The sequence below is a fragment of the Corticium candelabrum genome, chromosome 18 (genome assembly GCF_963422355.1).
Source record: "Corticium candelabrum chromosome 18, ooCorCand1.1, whole genome shotgun sequence".
NCBI classification, from domain to species: Eukaryota; Metazoa; Porifera; class Homoscleromorpha; order Homosclerophorida; family Plakinidae; genus Corticium; species Corticium candelabrum.
This window is the reverse complement of record NC_085102.1, coordinates 730388-757325: the sequence shown is the minus strand read 5'-3', so window position 1 is coordinate 757325 and position 26938 is coordinate 730388. Positions and strand designations below refer to the sequence as shown.

The 26938-nt window shown below is 42.0% G+C and overlaps 1 protein-coding gene across 1 annotated transcript; it reads left to right on the top strand.

Annotated features, from left to right (window-relative positions):
- Positions 1-1705: 1705 nt before the first annotated feature.
- LOC134193971 (FUN14 domain-containing protein 1-like) lies at positions 1706-22703 on the top strand. The gene is made up of 5 exons (XM_062662847.1): positions 1706-1790; positions 3526-3685; positions 13189-13264; positions 13319-13444; positions 22448-22703. The coding sequence occupies exons 1-5, from the start codon at positions 1772-1774 to the stop codon at positions 22523-22525; spliced, it is 459 nt and encodes a 152-aa protein (XP_062518831.1). The 5' UTR covers positions 1706-1771; the 3' UTR covers positions 22526-22703.
- The last annotated feature ends 4235 nt before the right edge of the window (positions 22704-26938 follow it).

Sequence of the window (26938 nt, the reverse complement as noted above, 5' to 3'; positions counted from 1 at the left end):
CTTCAGTAATAACATGCGGCTGGTCTAAGCCGATTTTGTAATTGGCGCTACATTGGTCTGAAAATCCGAGGCTAGGTATGTCTACAGTATGAATCTAAACCAGCCGCATGTTACTCCTGTTTGTTACTGAAGCAAAAGAGAGATCAGGTCCTGAGGAACGTTCGTTTATTGGAAATGTCGTATGAAAAGTTGAACAAATTAGTGCTACCATCTCATGCGAAAAGGAAACTAGATATCTACTATCAGAGGGAAATATCCCACTTATGATTGTGCAAGTCAAACCTTTTTTACTCTAGATTGCGTAGCAAGCCTGTAAGATACTGCTACATAGGGAAATTGTGGTCCCTAGATGTTCAAACGGCACCGTACGATCTCTACGCTGCAGAGAGTGATGAGAAATTGGCTAGAAATACGTAGAAACATGTCTTAGAAGTTGATTTTAGCACTAGACGTCGAGATTCTATGCTCAAAATGCTCAAAATCTTTACAGAGTGTCTAAATTTGCTCGTAAGATGACGATCTAGCGTGTTTCGGACATCCGAAACTAGAGGGCGTGACTTCACTCAACTCTAACGACTACCACGGCTACGCACGCAACACGACGACGCTGTCCATACGATTGTTTGGAAGATGAGATGTTAGGCTACTGCAACAAATAGATTCGGTTTGTGTCTGTGCTTTGGTAGCTCTACACGAGAGGCTATCCGAAACTAGAGGTATTTGTCCGGGTCGGGGAGGAAGGGCGTGGTTTACGTTTAGTCGATTCTCGTTCTCGCTAGAACGAACCAAATCCATTGATTATCACGGATCCAGAATAGTTACCTAACGTCTCAACGTTGCCCTATATTTCATCCTTAGACAATTGCGTTGGACCAAGATCTCGCGTCCGAATGTAGCCATTATCCGAAACCAGATACGGGACTCTACTACGTTGATGCGTCGATGGATCTTGTGAAGTAGATTGTGTAGTTGACTAGATCAGCTAGCTATAGCTGGTTCACGAATGGAACTCGTAAAGCTAAAACAGGACATGCATCTTACCCTACGAAGCAATGAGAGCGGATGTCTGTTGGTTACAGTTCAACGATGAAGCGGCCATTTTGCTTAACGTCTAACGCGCGCTATCTGACTAAATTTAACAGTGCACATTGTTAAAAACAGTCGGGGCAAATGATACGCGTGTTAAAAAAAGTCTAGACGTAACCAAGTGATTGAAGACACTATTATACATTGTTCTTTCAACGCCAGACTGAATTTAACAGAGTCTTTTTAACGTCCGACTGAATTTAACGACTGAATTTAACACGGATACTCTTTTTAACACCCACTGAATTTAACACGACACATGCGAAGACAACGCGCGCATGCTTCTCCGGGCGCGCAAGAGGGCCTGGGTACGAGGCTAGTATTTTCTCAGAGCCGTATAGACCGCCATCACCACTACGTACCCTCACCACTACGTACCGTCACCACTACGTACCGTCACCACTACGTACTACCACCCTAAGGTAGTGGTGATGGATTGCATCCGGGGCTGCAATCCACCTGGGGCGAGGCTGGTATTTTCGTTGCTCCGCGATAAGCTACTGCTTTACGACGAGAACCCTTTAGCAAACAACAAAGGAATACTTTCTTTATTAAGCCCCATTGGTTCTCAACACAATTTTGAAGAAACAGCGTACGGGTGCGTGTTTAGAACGTAGGAGCATGCGCAGACTGCATGCGTGAGAGCGTTTTGGTACCAGGCAAAGGTTCTTGTGACACATAAAAGATGGATTCGTCTGGAGGAGGTGGGATGCATCTACTACTAAAAAGCAGTATAAAAGCAGAATAGGCGATATCGACCAAATCGCGAATGCACATGCGACAGTCAGACGTTCGGCGAACGGTTTGAACGGTATGGAAATTCGCGTTTATGAATCGTCTGAGATTCCGTTATGTTGGATGGAAGTGTCATGCATGTAGACATAAATATATCTAAATATCTATACACTAGCCCATCATCCCGTTCTCCAGGCTAGAACTACTAATATTACTAATTAATAAAGTAATTAGTTTACGTTGTATGCAAATTTCTGTTGTTGCATGAGTTCACATGCATTTTTCCTCTGTTCTGAAAAATTGGCAGTCAGATGGAATTCTCATTCAAAGTTATATCCGGTTCACCTAGATCCCCTCTGAGAAATTAGCAAGAATCGAGTATCCCAATGTATGCAAATTTATATGTTGTTGTATGAGTATCCCGTTCTAATTTATTATGAAGTGTATCTCTGAAAAATGATCAGCTGGACAGAATTCTCATGAAGAATTTTGTTCAGAGTTATATCCTGGTCAATGGTATCCCGTTTTATTACTTCGAAGACGTTGCTGCCATTATGAGGAACAGGTGTATTGAACTTGGCATCTATTTGATGCGAATCCCATTTGGAAATATATCCGAGCAGCATGAGCTTGGAAGTCACGTGCGGGTATGTACTCACCCGGATAATTCATTCCCTGTCTACATAGAAAGTCACGACTCGTGCTGACTCTCGCCATTTTGACAGCCCCACTGAACGTCGTCAGTTTGAAGACATTGCTAGCGTTGCGGGGAACAGGTGTATCGAACGTGGCAGCTCTTCGACAGGCGTAGATGGGCAAACGACTGTGAGCATTTTTTTCAAGACCCGGATATGAGCAATAATATCTTCTCTTTCCCTGAGGTTGCCCGCAATAAATGACACGCTCCATACGTATCGTCCGACGTTGGCAATGTGCAGTTTAATTTGGTGAACATCCGATACGCTGTTACAGAGATATTCGTGCGCGAGCGGAGACGGGTTGGAGGCGGGTTCCATTTGCTGGCAATCACGTCGTTGTAGGAGAAATCCAAAATACGACGACAGCTTCACTTTCGGACCTCTATGGATGTGGCGTGTGCGAGCCAAATTCGGCAGACATCAGACTCGGGCAGCGGAGATATGCGCGTACTCACATACAGACAGACAGACAGACAGACAGACAGCTCTCCTTTATATGTATATATCTGTATACCGGTGTAGCCACCACTATGCATGTATTAGACATATCGCGAGAGATGTGCACTGTATAGAATATTTGACAAATTAGAACTTTTCGACCCATAGGTCTTCATCAACTGAAAAATGATAACGTTTATCAATTAACTATGTTGCGCTTTACATTATCACATATTGTTTATAGATGATCTTTGACCTCCCAAGAGCATTTGTCTTGAAGAGGACAACCAGCAGCTTTGACTGATTTTATCACATTAAATGATAAAAGCAGGTTAAATTAAAGCACAAATTCCTCAATTTGAATTTGCATATTGTTCAAATCGTTTGCCAATGGTCTGACTATTAGTGAATTGTCTGGCTTGTATGTGCATGGATTCTCAAATGATCTAGATTGGATTCTCAAATGGTCTAGCCCATTTGCGAATGGTCCAGATTTGGATTTGGTTCATATCAGTATGTACCTAGTCTAGGTCATTGTTGTGACATTGTGTGTTTACAATTAATGCAGTAATCGATTTTGTTGAGGCGGCTGCTGACGGTGTTATTGCACAATTCAGTGATGATCCGGCTGAGGACTATGTTGTTGTAGAAGAGGTAGAACATGGTTTGTTGTGGCTTTATTCTCAACCAGGGTGGATACAAATGGCAACAGGAGGTGCAACTGGATGGTAAAGATTTGCCGAGATTTATTGTACAGTAGACCCTCAATTATCTGACCTTTTGCATATCCGACCGTGTTCATGAAACTGAAGTGACGTCACAAATCCGTTTGTGCAGGCGCAGTGACAACATGCAGTGGTGGTGACAAAAGATACGAATGCTTTTTAGGATTAGTTTGGTGATTGTAGTTTGCATATTACATCTTTGTGCAATCATATTATCACTACTAGTCTAGCATATTGTACATGTTTCAGAGTTCAGACTACGTACCTACTGGGATTCAAAAAGCGGACTGGAGCTCCGAGATACGGTTGATACTCCAACGCTTTGATTATCCATTCCTTTCATTATTGTGACTCGATTTCCTTCATGGCTTGGCCAAAGGGGTCAGATAAACGAGGGTCTACGGTAGCATATTTTTGTATTTTGTAATTTTGTGATTAACATGTGTTGTACTAAGTCCTCACATATTCGGACATTAAATAATTATTGTCGGCCAGAAAACCCATCCACTTCAATGCAGAGGAAATGTGAAATACTGACTTTGTTTACACTCTATATGTGTGCGTTTATACATATATAACTATAGCCAAAATTTAGTACTGGCTATTTTCTTAAGGGCACACTGACCAGTTTAGCACAACATGCTCTACCTCATGTAGAAAATGGGTCTTGTGTGCTGCTTGCACTGTATACTGCTAATGCTCTGGTCGAGCCTTGTTTTTGCTTATGTCTTGTTTGCTGCTGGAGTAATTAGATGGCGTATCCCAAAGACATCAATGATCTAAGCAATCATGCAGGTATTGTCTTGTTACAGTTTCTGTGAGATGTGGTGCAAATAGAAATCAGTTGGCTAATCTAGAACTGTAGAAATTGAGTAGGGAGTTGTAAAATTGCATTTGCATTGCCACCTAGTGGTATTCTTATTATAGTCAGAATTGGCCTAGTCCAGATATGGTACTTCATTGGTGGGAACCAGAGCGGCAAGAATACGTAGCATATTGTATTCGCCCATAATAACGCCCTGGTCGTATAGAAAAGAAACACTTTTTTTCTGGGCATATACTAGGGCATAAGCGTTATTTTGGTCATAGGCGTATACACAGTCACAGAATGCTGTTGTTTAGCCAGTCATCATCTAAATACTTGAAGACAAATGCTTGCAATTATCCTACACGCAGAAACTAAACACTATACACACATGGTCAGCCTGAGGCCTGTCAAGAGCATCAGGGTTGGTAATTGAAACGAAGACATGAGTCTAGCGGTAACCACTTTCACTCAACACTGACACAAGCTCATTAAATGCACACAGACAGAGACGAATGTTCTGCGGACCCCATTTTGTTTTGTCTGCGCATGTGTATCTTGGGCTTATACTTGGGCATGGGCATATAGTTGGGCATCAGCATTTTTCGGGCTGAAAGTTCTGACCTGTTGCACATGGGCGTATATACAGGCATGGGCATTATTTCGGTATGGGTGTTATTACGGGTGAAACAGTATGTTATAAGGTTTTGTCTAGAGGCGACTCTGTAATGCCAAATTTGCTTTTGCTTTTCATTCTTGGGGCTAAATTGGCTATCAGAAGTGCAGCAAGGCTTCAAGCTTCACAGGTAGCGTTTGTTGCATGGCTCATTCAGGTATTAGGATAGCAGGCTTTGTGCAATGGTAGTTAGTGCAATTACTTATTGTTTAACAAAATAACTTGGCAACCACAAACACCCATGTGATTGCCACTAAAGAAATCATAGTGGCCACGCAGACTAGGAAGGTTGCTGGGCACATGAGTAAGGGCATGTTTTGGAACGAAATGTTGTTAATACCAAAGTACCTGTAGCTAGAAATAGGCACAATGCTTCCAAGTGAAGGTGTGTTGCATTATGGTTCCTACCAGCACGCCCCTAACATCCTGTATCTGGAAAAAGGTCAGCTGCTGCTTAGTGACATGCATACACAATGCTCAAAGTAGTTTTCTAGTTGGTTGGACATATGTCCATCCAAACATAAGATTGTTTAGTGTATTGCACGTCTAGTTAGTGTTGAGTAGTAAAGGGGGTAGCCTACAGGTATTTAGCATTGACTGTTGTGATTACTACTCACTCATGCATTCTTTGCTGTTCTGTTCACTACTAAGCTAAAATAGAGTATCTGAAGGAACTCACTGTCTAAAGGACCCAAGAGCATAACAAGTGGCAACAAGGCCGGGATAGTACCTATGTTTGACCATGTCTACAGAGGTACGGTTTGGTGTAGGCCGGATTGAAGAGTTTGATAGTAATAAGGATTACTGGATCGATACAAGGAGTTGCTTTATCAATACTTTAAGGCAAATAGTCTTTGCAAGGAGAAGCAAAAAGAACAGAAAGTAGCGGTATTTCTCACGGTCATCAGAGGTTCAGCTGTTATGAAGCTTAATGGCTCCAGACCTGCCTGCTAGCAAGTCATATGAGGAGTTGATGGTAGCCCTGGCCAAGCACTTAGCGCTGAAGCCACTGGTGATCACAGAGCAATTCAAGCTACGTCAACAAAATCAAAGCGAAGGTGAGTCAATCTCACAGTACTATATAGCAGAATTACGACGTTTAGCAGAGCATTGCAAGTTTGAGGACAAGTTGGATGATCAGCTACGGGACCAGTTTGTTGCTGGGTTGCAGAGTGTAACCACACAGAACAAGTTACTCGGAGAATCAAACTTGACATTGAAGAAAGCCGTCAAGGTTGTTATGTCAATGGAAGTCACTGATATCCATGCTCAGCGATTGCGAGGTACTGCATAACCAGTTATTTCTGCGATCATGACATTTCTGCGAATTCTGTAAAGAAATCACGCAACGCACAAACAAAATTCGCATATATTTAGCCGTATCCTCAGAGTCCCAGGAAGTCATTATCGCTACATATTTGTGACACTGTGTGTACCAGTAACTGTCTTTCTGGTTGAAACACATAAATTTAAGACTGCAGAAATAACCAGTTATATGGTATTTTCGTTCCAGTAAGAGATGAGTCGGAAGGATCTGTTCCATTTGTGAGAAGGAACAAGTTGCAAAGGCAAAGGGACAGACAGCGGCTTGTCAGATGCCAGAGGTGTGTTATCGTTGTGGCAAGAAAGGACACCTTGCAAAAGCGTGTGGGCACAAGGATAAAGAATGTCACAAGTGGAAGATAATTGGACACATCACGTCTGCATGCATGAGCAGTGCAAAGATAAGCAGTAAGCCCAGGAAAGTGCCCTCGAAAGCTCATCATGTAGAGCAATCAAGCAAAGCAGCGGAGGAATTTTCAACAGTTTAAGTTGAACAGCCAGACGGCGCCACGCTTATTGATTACGGTTTCTGTGAATCACACACTACTGAGTATGGAAGTTGAAACAGGCGCAGCTGTGTTGCTAGTTTCAAGATGGGAGGAAAACTGGACAAGCCTCTTGAGTCAACCTCAATTATCCTGGCTACTTACTCAGGAGCAATATTGAAGGTTTTGGGTAAGGCAATGGTGTCTAGCTGTCAAGTACAATGGTCAGGGGGTGGAGCTTCCACTAATTGTTGTGGATGGAGATGGACCGTCATTGTTTGCTCGAAATAGGGTACAAGTCATACTGCTAGATTGGAGTCATTTGAGGGTGGAGACTGCCACACCTACTTTAGCGCATACCTTTAAATTACGGCTGTAATACAACAACAACAAAGACATGCATGACATGATAGTAATCTGCTGTATATCTGGGAATACTGTATGCAAACGACGACTTTTGTAGTGTGCTCTTCACGCAACATCATGCTCTTACTCCTTTTGGCTTGTATTCTAATTTTCAACACCTAATTGTGGAGTTGTGCTTCAAGTAACTCCTCAACAACAAATTCAGCACCGTACTTGCCAAACCAGCTGCATGGTCAATGACTTCAGGATTACGTCTAGTACACAATAGACACATGCTGATTGTGTCGGTGACTCCATTAATAAAAGTTATCTGAAGATACGTCATGTAGAGATAGCACACAAAATGATAAAATTGTAGCTACAGCGACACAAAAAGGACCTCGTGCAGCACAATGCGACACAACATTCTGGCGTGGTATGTCTTTGTTGTTCTAGTATTATAGCTGTAATTGAAAGGTATGCATTTATGAAACTGAACACTAATGCTGGTCTTAGGACCAACCGCAATACCGTATAACTGGTTATTTCTGCGGTCTTAAGTAAATTTCTGGGATTTCAGAATTTAGACAAAAGTTTTTATGATGACTGCAAAAAATTAAATTTCTACGTTTTGATCGGAAGGCAGTTACTGGTACACACTTACTTGTACTTGTGTTGAAACAGCGACTTCCTGGGACTCTGAGGATAAGGCTAAATATCTGTAAATTTGTGTGTGTGTGTGTGTGTGTGTGTGTGTGTGTGTGTGTGTGTGTGTGCGCGTGTGTGTGTGTGTGTGTGCATGTGTGTGTGTGTGTGTGCATGTGTGTGTGTGTGTGTGTGTGTGTGTGTGTGTGTGTGTGTGTGTGTGTGTGTGTGTTCTGTAATTTCTTCGCAAAATTTGCAGGGTCAACCAATTGAACCAGGAAGGCTGTAGGTACTATTGTGGTTAGGAGTCAATACTTTTTATATTTGAAATGGTTTAGATAGATCTGCAGACTTGTCACATACAATAGAACTTAAATGATACAAGTATAAAAACATTTTGAATAAATGAGAATGATATAGGGTTGCTGTACAAATGAGAATAGAAACAAGACGATGTAGGGGTGTGCTCTGACATATTTCATGAATTCACTCATACAGACTAAGCAATACATCATCTCTACACTGCACTATTTTCTAAGGTATACAACACATAATGTTTAGAAAATGGTGCAATGTAGGGATGATGTATTGCTCAGTCTGTAGGAGTGAATTCATGAAGGTTATCACACCGCACCCTACATGGTCTTGTTTCTATTCTTTTTTGTACAGCAAACTTACATCTTCCTCATTTTTTTCAAAGTGTTTTTGTACTTGGTTACATTCTTTTTTGAAATTGTTTAAGGAAGTAAAGAAATATATCGAAACTACGGGATAGTTGACCTCAGGTCAATAGGCTACACTGTATGCCTGGATTCATTCAGATTCCGTTGTGAGCGTAGATATGCGCAGTAGCTGCATAATTTTGTTGCGAGGCAACAAATGCCGCCATTTTGCTGATAACGGTGTATGCAAGAAGATGTGCAGTATGCAAATGGAAGGTGGACATTGAGGGTAGAAATTGACAGTACAGTACTTTTTCTGTCCAGAGTTTCTGATAACATGGCACTAATTCGAGGGCTTATTTGAGGGCGGCATTTATAGTGGCAATGTTCTTTTCCTTGTTTGATCATTTGAAACAGGACAGAATCCTAATCTTTTTCACAAGCATTGCACTACAAACCAAGAGGATGGGATATCATACTTTGCGAGAACTGGCAGAGACATAACTTTTACTTCACCTGTTGAAAAGCAGACTCTTCTTTGTCGATCAGTTCCACGTAAGATCTTTCTTGAGTAAATCTTTGTATAACTGGACATGTGTGGAAAAATTACCAAAATAGTTGACCATGCCAAAGAACGATATCAATTCAGACAGATCTTTTGGTGTTCGTAATCATCTGAATTACATTGATCCTTTTTTCAGGTACACTCTTATTGTTGCAATAGCCACAACATGTCCCAAGTATGGCATGGACTGTTGGCAGAAAGAGCACTTCTCTTTTTGATGCGCAGCCCATTTTGTTGCAATCTTTGAAAAACTGCAGACAGATTCTCTATGTGTTCATTGTCATCTTTTTCAGTAACCAAAATATCATCCATGTAAACACAAATTTCTTGCAGACCTTTCAAGACTTTGGCCATGACTCTCTGAAAAATGGGAGGGGCCGAGCTGATGCCATCGGCTTGTCTATACTTGAACAATCCAATATGCATGTTATTGATTAAATATTTCAGACTTTTTTCATTAATTTGTAATTGATTGTGGGTGTCCTTCAAATAACTTTGGAGAAGAGCTTGTCCCCTGCTAGTAAGCTATATAAACAGGTCTGTTGGTATAGGAATTGGATATTGATCAGTGACTAGAAAACGCTTGAGTAGTTTGAAGTCACCACATATTCTGATAGCTACATTGGGTTTAACAATGTTCACTGTAATAAAGCACAAAGAGCTGTGTTGACCGGTTCTAGGACACCATTCTTAATGTTTCTTGCCAGTTTAGTCTTTATTTGTGCTCTAAGATGTAATGGTGGTCTCCTGAATAGAAAAACTTTAACAACCCAATTTATCTTCAAACAAGGCTGAAAATCTTTCAAACAATTTCTTTACTTGTGTCTCTCTTGTATTTGCTTCAGTCAACATTACACTAGATTTGCTTCCTACAGGCTTGAGATAGTCAATACACACAGTAGCCAGACCACTCTTTCTTGGCTAATCTATACTCAAGAGATTGGAACCCTGATCTTGTCTCACAGAAGATTGAATTGGAACAAATTTGTTGCAATGGCAAACCTTGATCTTGTCGTGCCTTTAAAAGTCATAATTCCACTCGAAGCATTTGTTAATCGCTCTCTTTCCTTATCAGTTCTGGCCTATCAATTTTATTCCATCCCACTCTGTCCAAAGAGACATCAGCTGCCGTATCTAGAGGAAAGCCACTAACCAATCATTTAATCAAAAACTGAAAGTTTTCTGTGCATTGTGAACTGTTTTGGCGCAGTAAACGCTTTTTGTGACAGACTCGACGGAATATCTAGGACTTTCATCTTCTAATGAGGAATTTGTGCCTTTGAACGCTTTGCTTGTCTTTCCTGAATCCCTTAGAAAAATAAGATCCTGATATAATTTTCTTGTTCCTAATTTTCTTAGGACATTCCCATTGATAGTGTCGTTCTTTATTGCAGTGAAAACATATCACTCTTTGCCTAACTACTTCACGCGGTCTTCTATAGCAACGTGTTTTTCTTTCCAGTTGGCAAACATCCTGACTTTCTGCCGTTGTTTCACGTGGTGCACCTACACTGTCTTTTGCACTTTCCATAGTTCTAGTTATCAGAACCACTTTGTCAAATGATTGGGTCAGCAAGTCTTCTCTCTCATATAGTTTCTGCAAAATTGCATCATCTCAAATTCCAGCGACGAAAATGTCCCTTACTCTATCCTTATACTTTGTCATGGCAAAAGTGCAATTCGCTGCAAGTTGTTTAAAGGGCTACTTCAGCGTAAAAATCAAAAACCATTTTTTGAGCTAAGTTAAAAGATCTACATATGTGTACTTCAGAAAAATAGAATTAGATTTTTGTGAATGTACTGAGAGAATGAGAGCAGTTGAAAGTTACTTCCGCTCTTCCATTTCCAGAATGGGGCGGATTAGCACGTTGGCGTCATTGGAGGGGCCCTATCCATTGTTGTGATACTCGAGTATGGTTCAGCATTGTGTTGCATCAGGCTACGGCAACTCTAGTCAGTCTGGATTTAGTGTATTTTGGTTTCCAAAAATCCACAGCTTTGTAAAAGTTGGGAGAAACAAGTTTGACGAACAAGAGACGGCTGAGAAGGTCCAACAGAGCACAATGGAGTTTGCAGCTGTCACTTCGAAGAACACTTTTGCGATTTCGTTGCAACACACACACTCTTGCGCAGTACTCATGATTTTGCAGTAACCACAATCACACCTACAGACATCCCGTGTACAGCTGTCGGCAACTTCCGCTTCTGCACAATATGACTTACCACGACATGTCAGACAGCTGTTCACTGTGTTTGTGAACATCGGCAGATGAGGGCAATTCATCAGTAGACGAACTGTCAGCGAGTAGCTCAAACATATACGGTTCCACAGATCCAAAGTCTTTTGCTGCGTCTTCAGACAACGATGTCGACTCTGACGAACTGAGAGATTGCTCTCCCGTGTGCTCCAGCAGTCAACGAAGAATCCGACGACGTTGAATTCTCTAAATCACTTTCCGAATCCCTACACGTAGCAAGATCGCTCCAATGTGCCATTTCTGAACCACTCGCCATATTATTACGTATGATAGCACTACTCTGCCTCCACTGACGTCAGTGTGCAAACACCGCCTCATTCCGGAAATAGTATTGCAGAAGTAGTTTTCGACTGCTCTCATTCCCTCAAAACACATGCTAAAAGTCTAATTTTTTTCTAAAGTGCATACATGTAGATCTTTTAATTTAGCTCAAAAAGTAATTTTTGACTTTTGCACTGCAGTAGCCCTTTAATATATCAGCGTAGTCTTGCACTGTCTCATGTTCTTGTTGACTTCCACGATGCAAACGCACTTGTTCTATAATTGCATTGTGTTTCTGCCGAAAAATGAAGTGCATAGACATTCCTTCATCTAGACTCTTGACAAACAAACTCCTCTTTTATCCTTTGCTGAAGGTGCAAATTTTCTGTAGCTAACTTCAAATAGAACTCAAATTAATTTACTAATCAGCTATTGGAATGTCGTAAAGAATTTGACTTTCTACTTATTTAAAAATGCTAATTGACCTGGACAGTCTTTCAAAGTCTGTGAATCCTAATACAGGTTTTGACCTCATGTTTGCAGCGTCAATTGTAGCCTTTTATTTAATACAAACTCAACAGAACATATGTATTCGTGCTAATAGTTCACCCTTGCAAAACCGGATATGGGTCCTGACCTCTAGTCAAACTGACTGGTCAACCTCCTGGATGCCACAGCTGTCAACCCTTGTAATAGTGCCGTTTATTCTGCAGCATTTGATTGGGACAACTATTAAATGAAGAAATATGGTATGTTTATTTGATGAGAAGGTATTGGATGCTGTTGCACGAAGAGATCTCTTGGTGTAATTGCAAAAAAGGGTTGATAAGTGAGTTACAGAAGTATGCTGTTTGGGCTAGTGGTCTCATTATTTGCATCTACAATAATGTTGTGATGATATGCTTCTATATCTTTAGGAGAACAATTGCATAACAGTATAGTGTAATGGTGAGAGTAGCATTTCTGGTTGAGAAAGTGTATCATTCAGGAACCATGTAGATGGTTGTGTTACGTAAAGCATATGTGTGTCCAGCTACATAGAGACCGTGAGCCTACGTAGGATCTACTGTACTACAGTGTTAGCTCAAGTCATGATGCATCACAACAAGACTATGTGAAGAGGAAACTGCATGATGAAACAGTGGCTGGTCAATGATTGTCTGATGCCAGAACGTTGGCACTAGGACAAGGACAGTTTGATGCTGGGTTTATTGCTGAATCGGTTAGGGTTATGTTCATTACATAATGAAAGTTTAGCTTGCCAGACATGCATTCTGTTTGTAAGTCTGAGCCTGAGGTCAGGATACAACTTAATATGCATTTGATTGTCAATAGCCTTCTTAGTGTAATTCTAAATATGTACTCAGACAGGATTTTGGACTGTTTTTAGAATGATGATTTATTTTGACTTATGTGATTTTATGCATGATTTATTGACCTTCATATTGCCTTGTTGTTTACTGTATTTTTTGTTTTTGCAGGTTATCCGGATACTTATTGTCTAAAGTGGGAGGAATGGCAGCTACTGCATTTGTTGGAGGTGCAGTGATGCTCATGGTATGTTTGTTGTGTTAATGAGAATGGTTCAAATAATGATGTTTGCGAATGTAGGTTATGTCTCGGCGTGGTTACATTACTTTTCATTGGCGAAAAGTTCAACGTGACGTCAAAAGAACTCAAAGGGCAGTACCAAGCATGTACAGGCAGTCAAGCATGTGGAAGGATGCTCTTACACAGGTATGATCTTGAGTTGAGAAACTTGCAATTGTAAATTTTTAATGGACTTCAATAGATCTATTTTATGTTAGAATTTTTAAGCTATGACATAATGTGTGAAGCCTGATTCACACTGAGCACTTAACGTAACGTAACGTATTTTATCAACGTAGAGCAATGTACGTAACGTAACGTAACGTAACGTGACATCTAGATAGCATTCACATTGAGCTCCTTGCATACGTTCAGTGTCGCTTACATGATGTCTTGCATGAAGCTTCCGTCACAAAGCAGAGAAAACGCCGTCTCTTACTGCTTCTGCTTCTGTCTCGGAGTCAAAAGAGAAAAGCACATGGAAAGAGAATGTGGATTAAAGAGATTTCCAGCACAGGCAGTCTCTGTGGAATACCAAGCCCTAGTCAATGAAATGGGAATGACCAACCGAGAGTTTCTATGGGTACTTTCACCTTTCCCCAGAAAGATTTGATGACTTGCTCAGTATAGTAGGTCTTTCTATCACTCGCAATCAGATGAACTGCCGACAACCGATATCTGCTGGGGAGAGACTTGCAATCACTCTTCAATACTTTGTGACAGGTAATTCAATGCAGACAATTTTGTTCAATTATTGTGTTGGTATGCGGTATAATTGCATTGCGTGTGATGCTTCATGGGAAGCCCTCTTGTCAGAGTATTTGCAAAGTCCTTCGAGTAACTAGAATGGAAAAATTCAGTGAATGATTTGCCAAAACCTGGAACCTTCCCCGTTGTGTTGGATCAATCGATGGCAAGCACATTATGATCCAAGGTCCAACAAATTCAGGATCTAGTTTTCATAACTACGAGGGACAGTTCAGCATAGTGCTGCTGGCTGTTTGTGATTCAAATTATTGTTTCATGCTAGTGGACATCGTTGATACAAGAAGACAAAGTGACGGTGGTGTTCTGAAGAACTCTGCATTTGTCAAAGCCATGGAAGAGGAACGTTGGTATTGCCAGATCCAGATACACTTCCTGGCCAGACAGATTGATTCCATACTTCTTTATTGGGGATGCTGCCTTCCCATTAAAGACAAACCTGCTTAGACCATTTCCTGGAAAGTTTTTGCCTGAAACAAGCAAATATTTAATTACCGTTTGTGTAGAGCACGTCATGTTATTGAGAATGCCTTTGTAATCATGACAACAAAGTTCAGAGTTGTTCAAAGATCAATTATTGCTGCCCCAGAAAAGGCAACAAGTGTTACAAAAGCAGCTTGTTGTTTACACAACTACCTAAGAATTTGTGAAATGTACAATCCAACTTCAAGCAGTCCATATTGCCCTCCTGGATACGCTGACCAGGAAGATAGTCATGGTAATGTCATTCTTGGTGATTGGAGAGCAGATAAAGACAGGTGCACTGCAAAGTATACATTGTGTTGGAAGCAACACTTTTCCCATTCAGCTGCTGCAGTGCAAGACTCTGTGATGAACTTCCTTACTTCTCCTGAAGGAATAATTTTGGCAGTACAACCATATTTGTAGCTGTGGCGCCCAACGTCAGCAATAATTAACATGTTGCTTTTGTAATGGTGTTTGTCGTAGTTAGTTAAAGGTTGGTGACTTGGCCTTTGAATACAGCAACTATGTAAACGTTACTCATTAGGCGTTGTTTCAACTATTTCCATATATTTGATCAGCAACCTGAAGTATGTTGTACTATTCTCAATTCTCAATAATTCCTTATGTCAACCGGGAAAAGTTGAATACATCTCAACATCTTACATTACATTACGAAAATCAATGCAGTATGTTACGACAACAAAATTTGCCAGTGTGAATGATCCTGCATAATGTAAGGTTGCCCTACGGTACGTTATGTTACGTTACGGGCTCAGTGTGAATCAGGCTTGACTGCAGTAGTTGTAAGCCCTTACTAGAAACACTTCCTTTGAGCTTAGATGTTGTTTAGCGTTAATTGTCGCAATGACTATAGTTCTAGGTATTTCGTATCTGGCCCTCTCTGAATAGAATTCCTGTGAAACAAACACCCAGAGGACAGCTGATATCAATAAGAAGGCAAGTGTTTGTTTTCTTGTTTCTGAAACAGATGTCAGGACGATTGGCACCGATCTTCCCACCATTAGGGATAGCTGTATCCCTCATCATAGTGATGTTGTCTGTCTCCACAAATCTATCAGGATGATGCCGGTACCATCTCCTCTCCACTGGAACCCCAAAATGACGGCAAATGTTCTAGTGGATAATAGAGGCCACCTGATTGTGACAATCAGTGTAGTCCATCGGTGACAAGGCACTAAAGCCTGCCACAATGTGGTCAACTGTTTCCAGGCCTACACTGCACAAGTGGCAAGTAGGACTGACATCTTAATGCAGAATGTTGTGCTCATAATACCGAGTCCAAAGAGCTTTGTCTTGAGTAGCAATAACCAGTCTTTCAGTTGCAGCAGGAAGATTTGATGACTTCAGCCATCTGTAGGTCTCTTTCATGTCCGAGACAGCGATACTGACCATGCATAGGTTTCCTACCCCAGGACTGTACCCAAAGAGATCCGCTGCACGTGCGGAAATGTCTCGCATATGTCTGAGGCGCTTGCTCGGAGACATCATCACACAGGATGGTCCCACTTCCATGCAGGCTCTGCAACTTGTTGTCCTTACAGAGACTTCCCTGCAGCTGTGCAGTAAACTGACGGGCCATGCGTTGGATTGAATGAGAGGATCTCGTAGCAGCACACTCCTGTACCATTTGCATGAAGAGATCAGAGCTTCTGTGAAGGTAACCGTCCATCCCCACAATACAAGACTGATACGCCGACTCGATCTGTTGTAACCCTCGACCGCACCTGGTGCATGGAGCGTACAGCCGGTCATAGTCTGTTGCAGGATGGTGGACACCGTGCTTAGAGAGAAGTTTCCTGGTCCATCGATCGAGCTGCTGCAGGTCTGTGGTCCTTCAATGAATGACATCAAAACCGTAAGTGAGAACCGGTAGTGCAAACCTGTTGGCCAGAATCTTGGTCCAGAGAACTATCTTCTCTCTACGAAAGTACTCACAACAGAGCATCTCCCGCATAGTGCTGTGCTGGATACCATTACACTCGTCCACACCTAAATACTTGTAGACTTGACCCGGTTCCAGACAGTTGATGGTGTCCGTTTTTCCTACTGTCACCCCAGAATTGTGTCCAGAGAGCTTGCCGTTGACAAAGTGTGCAACAGCACACTTGTCCAGACCAAACTTCATCTGGATGTCATCAGAGAAGGTACAAACTGTGCAACAACCCTTTCAGCTGATCAGGATTTCTGGCTGACAGGCTGATGTTTGGCAGTCTCACCAAGCCCAGTGCTCATCCAGTAGCTGTAACCAGTTCTTGCAACATAGAAATCGCTTGTCGGTGTGCAGGAATCTCCATATCTAGTCTTCGTCTTCATGTCAGCGTTTGAGTTGGTTGACTTCACCATAATTGAGCTGCGCTTTTGGACGCTAGTGAAGCAGCAGTGTACACCAGGTAACTGATTTCACTCATATCTGGTTCACCCTTTGCTAAATTGATTAATGCACTAAGAGCATCAATAAGCTTCACGGTGACACTGTTCACAGAGATCCTTGGAAGGCGTTGTCTCTCACAGATAGGAATTTGCTTGACTTTCTGTAGCTCATCAAGAAACTCCCGACAGAGCACGGGGTCTACAGCAGCATCACCATCAAGTGAAAGACCGTCCTTTGTCTGGCAGTGAACTGAACTGATTCGAGAAGTCAGAGTCTCCATCTTTTTTAGCCGAGAAGCTATACTAGGATGTGTGGTCATCAGATCACAGTCCACAGAGTCACAAGGAGATGGTAATTCCGTAGTAGTGCTGCACTGAACTGAATCCAAAGTGTCATCCATAGATGTGCAGTCTCTAGACAAAACAGTGACTGGCTGATCAAAGGAGCCATTTCCAAGTAATTAGTAGACTGGTGATCCTCTTGCATCATTATCACCACAGGTTCTCACCACGTGCAACATTTGCCTTGCTAACCGAAGCCCTACTATGTGATACAGAATTCACATGTGAGGGCGTGTCCACCGAAACATCAGCTGACTAGTCAGAAAACATATCCAATGTCGACATCTGCACAGCAGCACAAACATTATTGTAACAGATGCAAAACCTGAGACAGGTGTTCTATCCTGTTCAGCCCACGCTTGATTTTATCCAACTCTAAATTCAGTCAGTTTTCCAGAAGTTAGGAGATATTGCTTCTGGTCTGCCAAAGGCTGTTCAGAGACGTCAGTCAGAGAAGGATTCCGTTCACACCACAGCTGATGCATGAGTCTTCTGAAACCAGACAACTTGCATGACAACTGCGCGTGGTAGTAACAATGTAATACTTCCCTGTTTATATGTTGTGTCCACTTCCATCTAGAAATTACATGATGTAATGATTTTATATCTGATTTTGAGGCTGACAAAGTTGCAAGAGAACTTTAGAAATGTTGTTGTTTCCTAGTCTACATGGCTTGAGCTGAAGTCAGCAACATATTTCATAGAGAAAAGAGATGGAAATGTTACTTAGCTAATAGTAGAGTTATTAGGCATAGAAAGTTTCAAGGTTTGGGGGCCAAGCATTATAATCATAATGTTGTCATCACCCTCTAGTTAGGGTAAGGTGGGTATTTACCCTCAACTGGGCGCCCACCAGCACGGCAGGTAGGTCCCAGAGAGATACATGTTTTCATGTAGACCATATGGTGCTAGTAACTGGCTCATCGATCATTGATTGCGTGTGCTACGAGGATTTCACCAGCTCTGAACAGCACGTCCAGTAGATATCAATGACTACCAGGAAAGGACTGATCCTCATTGCCAACGATCCCCACACCAGATCACAGTAACTCTCTATCGACGGAAACAAGTCTACTCTCACAGACATAGCCAAATAGACAGTGAGAAAGAGCCAAGAGGCTCGTTTCATTATGTAACGCTGTCGCCACCCGGGATTGAACCCAGGCCATCATGGTCAGAGAACCATAACTCTAACCAATAGGCTATAGTATGTCGTGCTCAACCAAATCAGTCTGGTTCATAAGGTCTTATGTAAACACCGGAGGCAAACCTTGCCTCAGAGGTGCTTATACCATCATGGCTGTCTAAACAGACGACATGACTTTACGTAGGATCCCACTGGATCCAAGAAGCACTGCTTCTGTAAGTGCTGCAGGTTGTGATAACCTGGGATAATGTCCAGCCACTGTGCAATACCTGCGTGCACTGTGCCCAACGCTCACAACACCACTGAGCAACAGTGTCTGACACTGCCACATGCAGTTTACCTCCACTCGCAAGTTACTGTATTTTGTCAACTTCACAGCCTGTTCCTGGTGATGTTGCTATCAGCACGACAGCTGATATCAATAAGAAGACAAACGTTTGTCTTCTTATTTTTGAAACAGATGTCAGGATGATTGGCACTGATCTTCCCAGAAGTAGGAATGGCTGTATCCCACATCATAGTGATGTCATCCGTCTCCACAAGCCTATCAGGATGATGCCGGTACCATCTGCTCTCCACTGGAACCCCAAAATGGCGACAAACATCCCAGTGAATGATGGAGGCCACCTGATTATGTCGATCAGTGTAGTCCGTCAGTGCCAAAGCACTTCAGCCTGCCACAATGTGGTTGACTGTTTCCAGGCCTACACTGCACATGCGACAAGTAGGACTGACATCATGATGTAGAATCTTGCCCTCATAGTACCGAGTCCGAAGAGCTTGGTCTTGAGCAGCAACAACCAGTCCCTCAGTTGCAGCAGGAAGATTTGCTGCCTTTAGCCATCTGTAGGTCTCTTTCATTTCCACAGGCGGTTGCTCAGTGAGACGGCGATACTGCCCGTGCATAAGCTTCCTGCTCCAGGACCGCACACAAAGAGAACTGCAACACGTATGGTAATGTCCCGCATCTGTTTCAGGCGCTTGCTAGAAGCCATCTTCAACCGAGGTGGATGCATTCCTGTGTAAGCTCTGCGACTTGTTGTCCAAAGCAAGACTCCTCTGCAACTGTGCAGTAAAGCGACAAACCATGCGCTTGATCGAGTGTGAAGATCTTCTGGAGTCCAGCTTGATGACCGGGTGTTTGACTTTTTGCAAGAGAGGCGAAACTTTGGCCTAGCAGTTTCTAACGTTGCACTGATAGACGAAGCAAAGCAAGTTGCTGCAGAACTAGACATTGTAGGATTAAAGCAAGCAATGGATGGCTTGTCAGGTGGAAGCAACGCTTTAACGTAGGACTACGACACAAAACGAATGAGCCTCAAGCCCTTCTGGAGCATTATTAAGATGATCTTCTCAGATTTTGCCGACAAAGTATCTGGTTGTGTGAGACACATGACAGGTGGTTAATTACTTGTCAATTGATTAAGTTAATTACTTCCACCAATTAACATCTCCAAGCGTCAGGTTTTGAGTAAAGTCCCATCCCCTAGTTTACCTTTGATGCTAGCCAACCATGGGGTGGGGTATTAATCGCGTCAGTACGGCAATTAGCCCTATTACTAGAGTATTTTTACAGAATAAATTCTTTTTGACAAAACTGACTTCAAAGTCTTGGTGTATACCTGTCTCATGAAACGCACCCTTAAAAGAATCCACAATTGACTCAGTCGTTCATTCTGAGACCCTCCCTGATGCTTTTTCTCAGTCCCATTATTGTATTCCTCACATCTTATCTATCTAGGTCTCATATAGTCTTGCTAGCCATGCCTCTTTCACGAAATGAAAGGGTCAAAAGCTTTTTATGAAAGGGCCACGGCTAGCCACACTGGGTCCCATAGGCCGCATTCAAAAACTAGTGGAACTGGAATTGAGGGGGTTTTTGCAGTTCATGTTCAATTGATAGTTCTGAGAGTTCTAGAACTGTCAGAAGAGTTCCAGCAGTTCGACCATCTGAGCTGGAATTGTCGAACTGCCACGCCCACCGTTCCAACAATTTTGGTTAAAAGACTGGAACTAGTATTCAAACGGGCCAATAGATTGCACTTTTATGATATATTATGAAACAGCTGATGATCTGGTCATCCACACTTTATCCAACAAAGTTCCACTTCCAATTTGACCCAACATAGTGTTGACTCCGCTGAAAAAAATTTCTTACAGTGGCTTCTGCTCTAATTACTAACTGCTGAAATGAATCCATACTCTCAAATGAGTTATCGGCTGCCTAAATAGAAGTCTTGTTTCATTTAGTGTCAATTCAAGATCCTTTAGTGATGAATGTCTAACTTTTGACAGATACTGTGCCTATGCTTTTCTGCTTTTAAGAAGTAAACCATTTTCATCAGTAAATGATGGTAATTAGTGATAACCCTCTCAGTGTCTTCGGCTATGTTAATGGGATAGCAGACCAGCCCTCGACAGGCAATCTTTTAGCATTGAGAACAAGTCAGATTTGGATCCAGTTGATTTTTTAAGACTGGTACATCAACACACTTGTCTCTTGACTTTGATATTTGAAATACGGGATTATTCAAAATTATCCAAAGGCTGGTGACAACGTTTACATCAATTGCCTCTATCAGTAGCAGAATGTTCAAATGTGTTTGGATTGATTGAAGAAAATTTAAGACTGCTCTTTAGTGAGTGTTTGAGCGGAGATATGGATGACCCGGCGGCACTTTCCATGTCCAAGTTTCCCAAGTAGTAGCCTTCTTTCGTATTCTGTCATCAGGCATATATATATATATATATATATATATATATATATATATATATATATATATATATGACATGTCCGGTCCAGCAGAACTGGCATTTTATGATGTAATATTGTATGCCATTCATTTAGCAACACATGAAAGAACTTCTGTAGTTTCTATGATGTCTTGTCACTTGATTCCACAAATACGTCGTAGGCATTGTGTATGGAAGCTGTCACATTTCTTCAGATATGATTTAGCAGAGTCCAAGTCTCACAACCGCAGAAGAGAATTGACAAAACAACAGCTCTATAGACTGATAGTTTGTTGTTTGAACTGATTTCATGACGTTTCCAAAGCCTCGTTTCCACCTTTCCAAAGGCTGACCTTCTTTTGATATTCTATGAGATATTTCAGCATTAATAGATGTATCAGATGACAAGGCACTGCCTAGATACTTGAATGATTCAGCATATGCAAGAGGTTTGTTGTCAATCATGATTGAAGGATAAATGTGGCTGAATCTTGGTTTGGGCTGGATCTCGGTTTGACCTGAAAAGCACTTCTAGTATTGTCTGCATACAGTGACAAGTGCATGATAACAGCGACACCTTATCTGCATAATCCAGCCTGCCAACACACATGTGCCCTATTTTGTACTATACCGACTGTTCCTCGAACCAGCAACAGGCCGTCCAAATACACATTGAAAAGTGCAGGTGAAAGTATGCTTCCTTGTCTTACACTGTTTATTACCAACTTCAATTGGATCTAATCCAATTCATTGACATCTTTTGTTATGCATATCACACTGAAGGCAATTTCACAAATAGACTGGATCTCTCACATCTACAGGTGCCCTAAACAGTCTATAGTAAGGAACCCTGTCATGGGCCTTCAACAAGTTGAAGGTACTGACAAAACATATGCTATTACTTTTTCCAGATAGTAGTCAATGGTACTCAGACTCTTTGTCGCAAAAAACAGTCTCCACAATTGTGCTTTCTTTTATCCCAAACAACTGATCACTTGTTAATTCCAAACCACTCCTGAGTGGTGTCAATAGAACCGTCTCTACTAGTACTGAATATGTATATTAGAATAGATTATTGTACTTGAGTGTTGTTGTCTTTGTTCATAGTGTATTTTATTTTTAGTTTCAGAGTGCTAGCATTTGTATAAGTTAAGTAGAAAATTGAGAATCTAAATTTGTTTAGCTGTAGCAGGTCTTCGATGAGTTTGTATTACAAGAGTATGTATTGCAAGAGTCTATGTTTGAGTATATAACAATATGTTTGAGTTTGTATTACAAGAGTATATCAGCTTTTGATCTCATTGCAGATACAGACAGAGATTAAGAGACATCGAAGTCTTGCAGCTGGTTTTGGCATTGGCTTTATTGGTGGATTCTTTTTGTAATAACCTAATTGGATGCTACCTTCAAGGTTCTTGACTGTCATAGAATGCTTTGATTTACGTACTGTACATTGATTTCTTGATTTTGCATAATTTTCAAATTTTATATTGTTGTGCTTCCTAGTGTACGTTACAATGTCATGTGGTTCTATTTAGCTTGCCCTTCCAGGCTAGACCTGTACATGTATGAGATAATTGTTATGTCAGTTGATATCACTAAGCGCACTTCATTACCCTTGGTACACCAGACTGCTTTCTGCATGTGATGGGTGGAGAGCAACAGAAGACAAGAAAGCTCCCATCACTTGCAGAAAGCAGTCATTTGTGACTCAACGATGATGTGATAATAATCAATAATTATAATAATAACAATAATAATTCTGTGTGATGGTGTCTTTGAGCAAGCACCTCAAACGGATGCAAACATTTCTGCATTTGCAGCAGTTCTCTTCATGTACAGTTCTGGGGCAGAAAACCTATGCATGGTCAATATCATTATCTCACTGTGAAACTACCTGTGGACATGAAAGACATTTATGCATGGCTGAAGCCATTGAATCTTCCTGCTGCAACTGAGGGACTGGTTGTTGCTGCTCAAGACCAAATTTTTTCAGACTTGGTATTATGAACGCAACATTCTGCATCGAGATGTCAGGTCGACTTGCCGTTTTTGCAGTGCAGACCTGGAGGCAGTCCACCACATTGTGACAGGCTTTAGTGCCTTGGCACCAATGGACTACACCGATCGACCCAATCAGGTGGCCCCCATTATCCACTGGAACATTTGTTGTCATTTGGGTTCCAGTGGAGAGCAGATACCGGCATCATCCTGATAGGCTTGTGGAGATGGACAACATCACTATGATGTGGGATACAGCCATCCCTACTGCTGGGAAGATCTGTGCCAATCATCCTGACATCTGCTTCAGAAATAAGAAGACAAATACTTGTCTTCTTATTGATATCAGCTGTCCTGCTGATGGCAACATCGCCAGGAGACAGGCTGAGAAGTTGACGAAATGCAGCGCCTTGTGGGTGGAGGTAAACCGCAGGTGGCAGTGTTGGACACTGGTTGTTCCAGTGGTGTTGGGAGTGTTGGGCACAGTGCACGCCAGTATTGCACGGTGGCTGGATATTATCCCAGGTCATCACAACCTGCAGCACTTCCAGAAAAGTGTTTTTGGGTTCAGCATAAAAAGTCATATCTTCTGTCTAGACAGCTATGATGGTCTAAACAGCTCTAAGGTGTACGTAGGGTTTGCTTCCGGTGCTTACCAGAGACCTTATGAACCAGGCTGATCTGGTTGAACACAACATAATAATAAGAAAAATTAATAATAATTTCTTTCTCACCTAAACAAGGTACATACAGTTACACACGCGCGCGCGCGCACGCACGCACGCACGCACACACACACACACACACACACCACCACCACCACCACCACCACCACCACCACCACCACCACCACACTTCCAAAACTACGTATACGTTACAGTAACGCTTCACATCTACTTAATAGCTACAAACTACAACCTTAACTATCTACATGGTTTTGATGTCTGCACTACATCTTATCACTGCTGATAGGTAGAGCAAACAATAACGAAGGGTCAACTTCTCCTTCCAAGGACTTCCATAGTCTACATGATTTCCTCGTAGCTGACGTAACAGCCATTACCACAACAGCTGCTGTGAATAGCTCTATACATAGCTAAAAGCTCCTGCCTCGTGTAGTGCATTGATACTTTGTATTGCGTAGTGCACGTTCCTTAGATAAAGCGCGCTATTCATTGGGTTCTATGAATTTAGACACACACACACACACACACACACACACACACACACACACACACACACACACACACACACACACACACACACACACACACACACACACACACACACACACACACACACACACACACACACACACACACACAATAAATCAGACACTTTTGTGTGTCGAGTTGCCACCTTACATTTGGTTTATGTCTAAAGGTTCGGGTAAATTGCTTTAGGACCGTGTTGACATCTAAGAAGGAAAAGAAAAAGCGTTGGCTCTTGCTTGAAGGACCAAACTATCGACGACTGGAGAAGACAACAATTGAAGCCTCGCTAGAACGGGAGTTCATGTCTGTGAACAAGTACCATGGTCTGTGATTGAATCCCTTGATGACATTAATGACAAATGGAGCGTTTGGAAAGAACTCTTTCTTGAAGTTGTGAATCTCCACGCTCCTCTGAAGAAAAAACGCTGTCGTCTTAAACCGTCTCTCCCATGGATGAACTTTTTGATTCTGTATCACATCCGACAGCGAGATAGCTTTCGTCGAGCGTCCCTCGCCACCTCAAAATCTCAAGAAGAGCATCTCCGCCTTCAAAGTCTGTATACGAGAGTACGGTCCATTGTTCGCAGGGAACTTGCGGTAGCAAAGTCGGAATTTTTTTTTGAAGAATCTCTGGTCTTGGTAAAGAATATAAACCACGAGAATTTTGGAGACTTATCGACAAAATCACTCGACGGAAAGCAGCTAGAGTCACTCCTCAAGCTTCTTCAGCTGAAATTGCAGATGTCTTTAGATGTATTGATGGGGTAAAAGAATGTAGCGTCTCACCGTTTGTCGATAGACCTGGCCATACCCAACCGTCTTGCCGTTTCTCTTTCAAAACATTGACATCTCTGATGTTCAGTGGCGACTACTTCACCTCAAGCCCAGAAAGGCAGATGGTTGCGATGGTGTCCAAGCACGTTTTCTTAAATTGTGTGCTTTGGCTATTACTTTGTCGTTGACACACATCTTCAACTTTTCTCTGACTCGGGGTGTGTTTGTAAGTGATTGGAAGCTAGCCAAGGTCACCCCCGTTTTCAAGAAAGGAGACGCTCATGACGCGGCTAATTATCGTCCTATTTCTCTGCTGTCTTCTGTTTTTGAAGGTATTGTTTTCGACCAACTATATCAATATTTAGATGGAAATGGTTTTCTTCCTGAGGATCAGTATGGCTTTCGTAAGTATCGCTCCACTGAACACGCTTGTGCGTGCTTGCGAGCGATCTTCTGTCAGCCAAAGATGCGTCTATGTCTTCTGGAGGTGTGTTCTTGGACATAAAGCAAAGCTTTTGATACAGTTGACCACTGTCGGTTGTTGCAAAAATTGAAATACTGTGGTCTAGATGCCCTCTCCCAAAGTTGGTTTAAAAGTTATCTTCTCAGTCGTCGTCAGTTTGTCAGCAAAAGTGAATCGGACCACTCTCAGGAGTTTTTGTGCCTTTGTGGCGTTCCACAAGGCTCAAGACTGGGACCGCTGCTTTTCATTCTTTATACTTTTGACTTGCCGGATGTCCTCAATGCTTGCAAGCTTCTGCTCTATGCTGATGACACCTGTATATACTCTTCCGCCCCATTTCCTGCGGAAGTGGTCGCTACTTTGAATTCGGATCTATCACTCCTTTCTGTCTGGTTTTCAGAGAATCTCTTGAAGCTGAACACCAAGAAGATTGAATTTGTGATGTTTCCGAAATTTCTTGTACAGAAAACCTTCCGCTTTTCTTGGTTAAGTTTGGTTCCGTCAGAAGTCAGTGCTCGATACCTTGGAGTTCACTTTGACTCTGGTCTGTGCTGGCGTCCAAATTTGAACAACGTGTTTTCTCAAGTTTCAAAGAAGATTGGTATCCTTCGTCGCTGTAGTCGAAATTTATTTATACTTCCATTGTTCACTCGGAAATGGATTACTGCTCGGTGGTTTTGCCTGATATCTCATCCAGTGTATCACGTCGTCTTCAACTACTTGAGAAACAATCCATCCGTGTTCTAGCTGGTCGTCACCGCTTCGACCGCTCTGGTGACCTAGAAGAACTTCGCCGGCAGTTTAAAATCTCTTCTTTCACTCTCCGGCACAAGAAACAACTTGGAAATCTAATTTTTAAGTGTATCAATGGTCTAGCTCCGCCGTCTATCAGCTATCGTTTTCGCCCTGTATCTTCACTACATCGCGAATATCCTTTGACACGTCTTTCCCAAAGAGGTGTTCAAATCGACTCTCCTCGGACCAGCGCTCTAAAAAGCACTCCTTTCTACCGTGGTCAACAGCTGTGGAACTCACTCCCATCGTCTCTACGTCTTCTCCACTTAGATATGCTATTGATCTTTAAATCAAAACTTCACACAACTCTTTTCAATTGATTCAACACTGTCTGGACATGATACCTAATCGACATGTAACTATATGTAAATACATGTTTAATTTCTTAGGAGCTCTGTATATTTTCCTTTTGTCCTTGTATATTTACCCTATTGAAAACAGGGTGCATGTCTGGTGGATTCGCCACTATGGCGGAAGACTCCCCTGTCTAAATAAACCAGTTCAGTTCAGTTCTGGGGTGCGTTTCTTTATTCTCCACCGACTAATCCGGT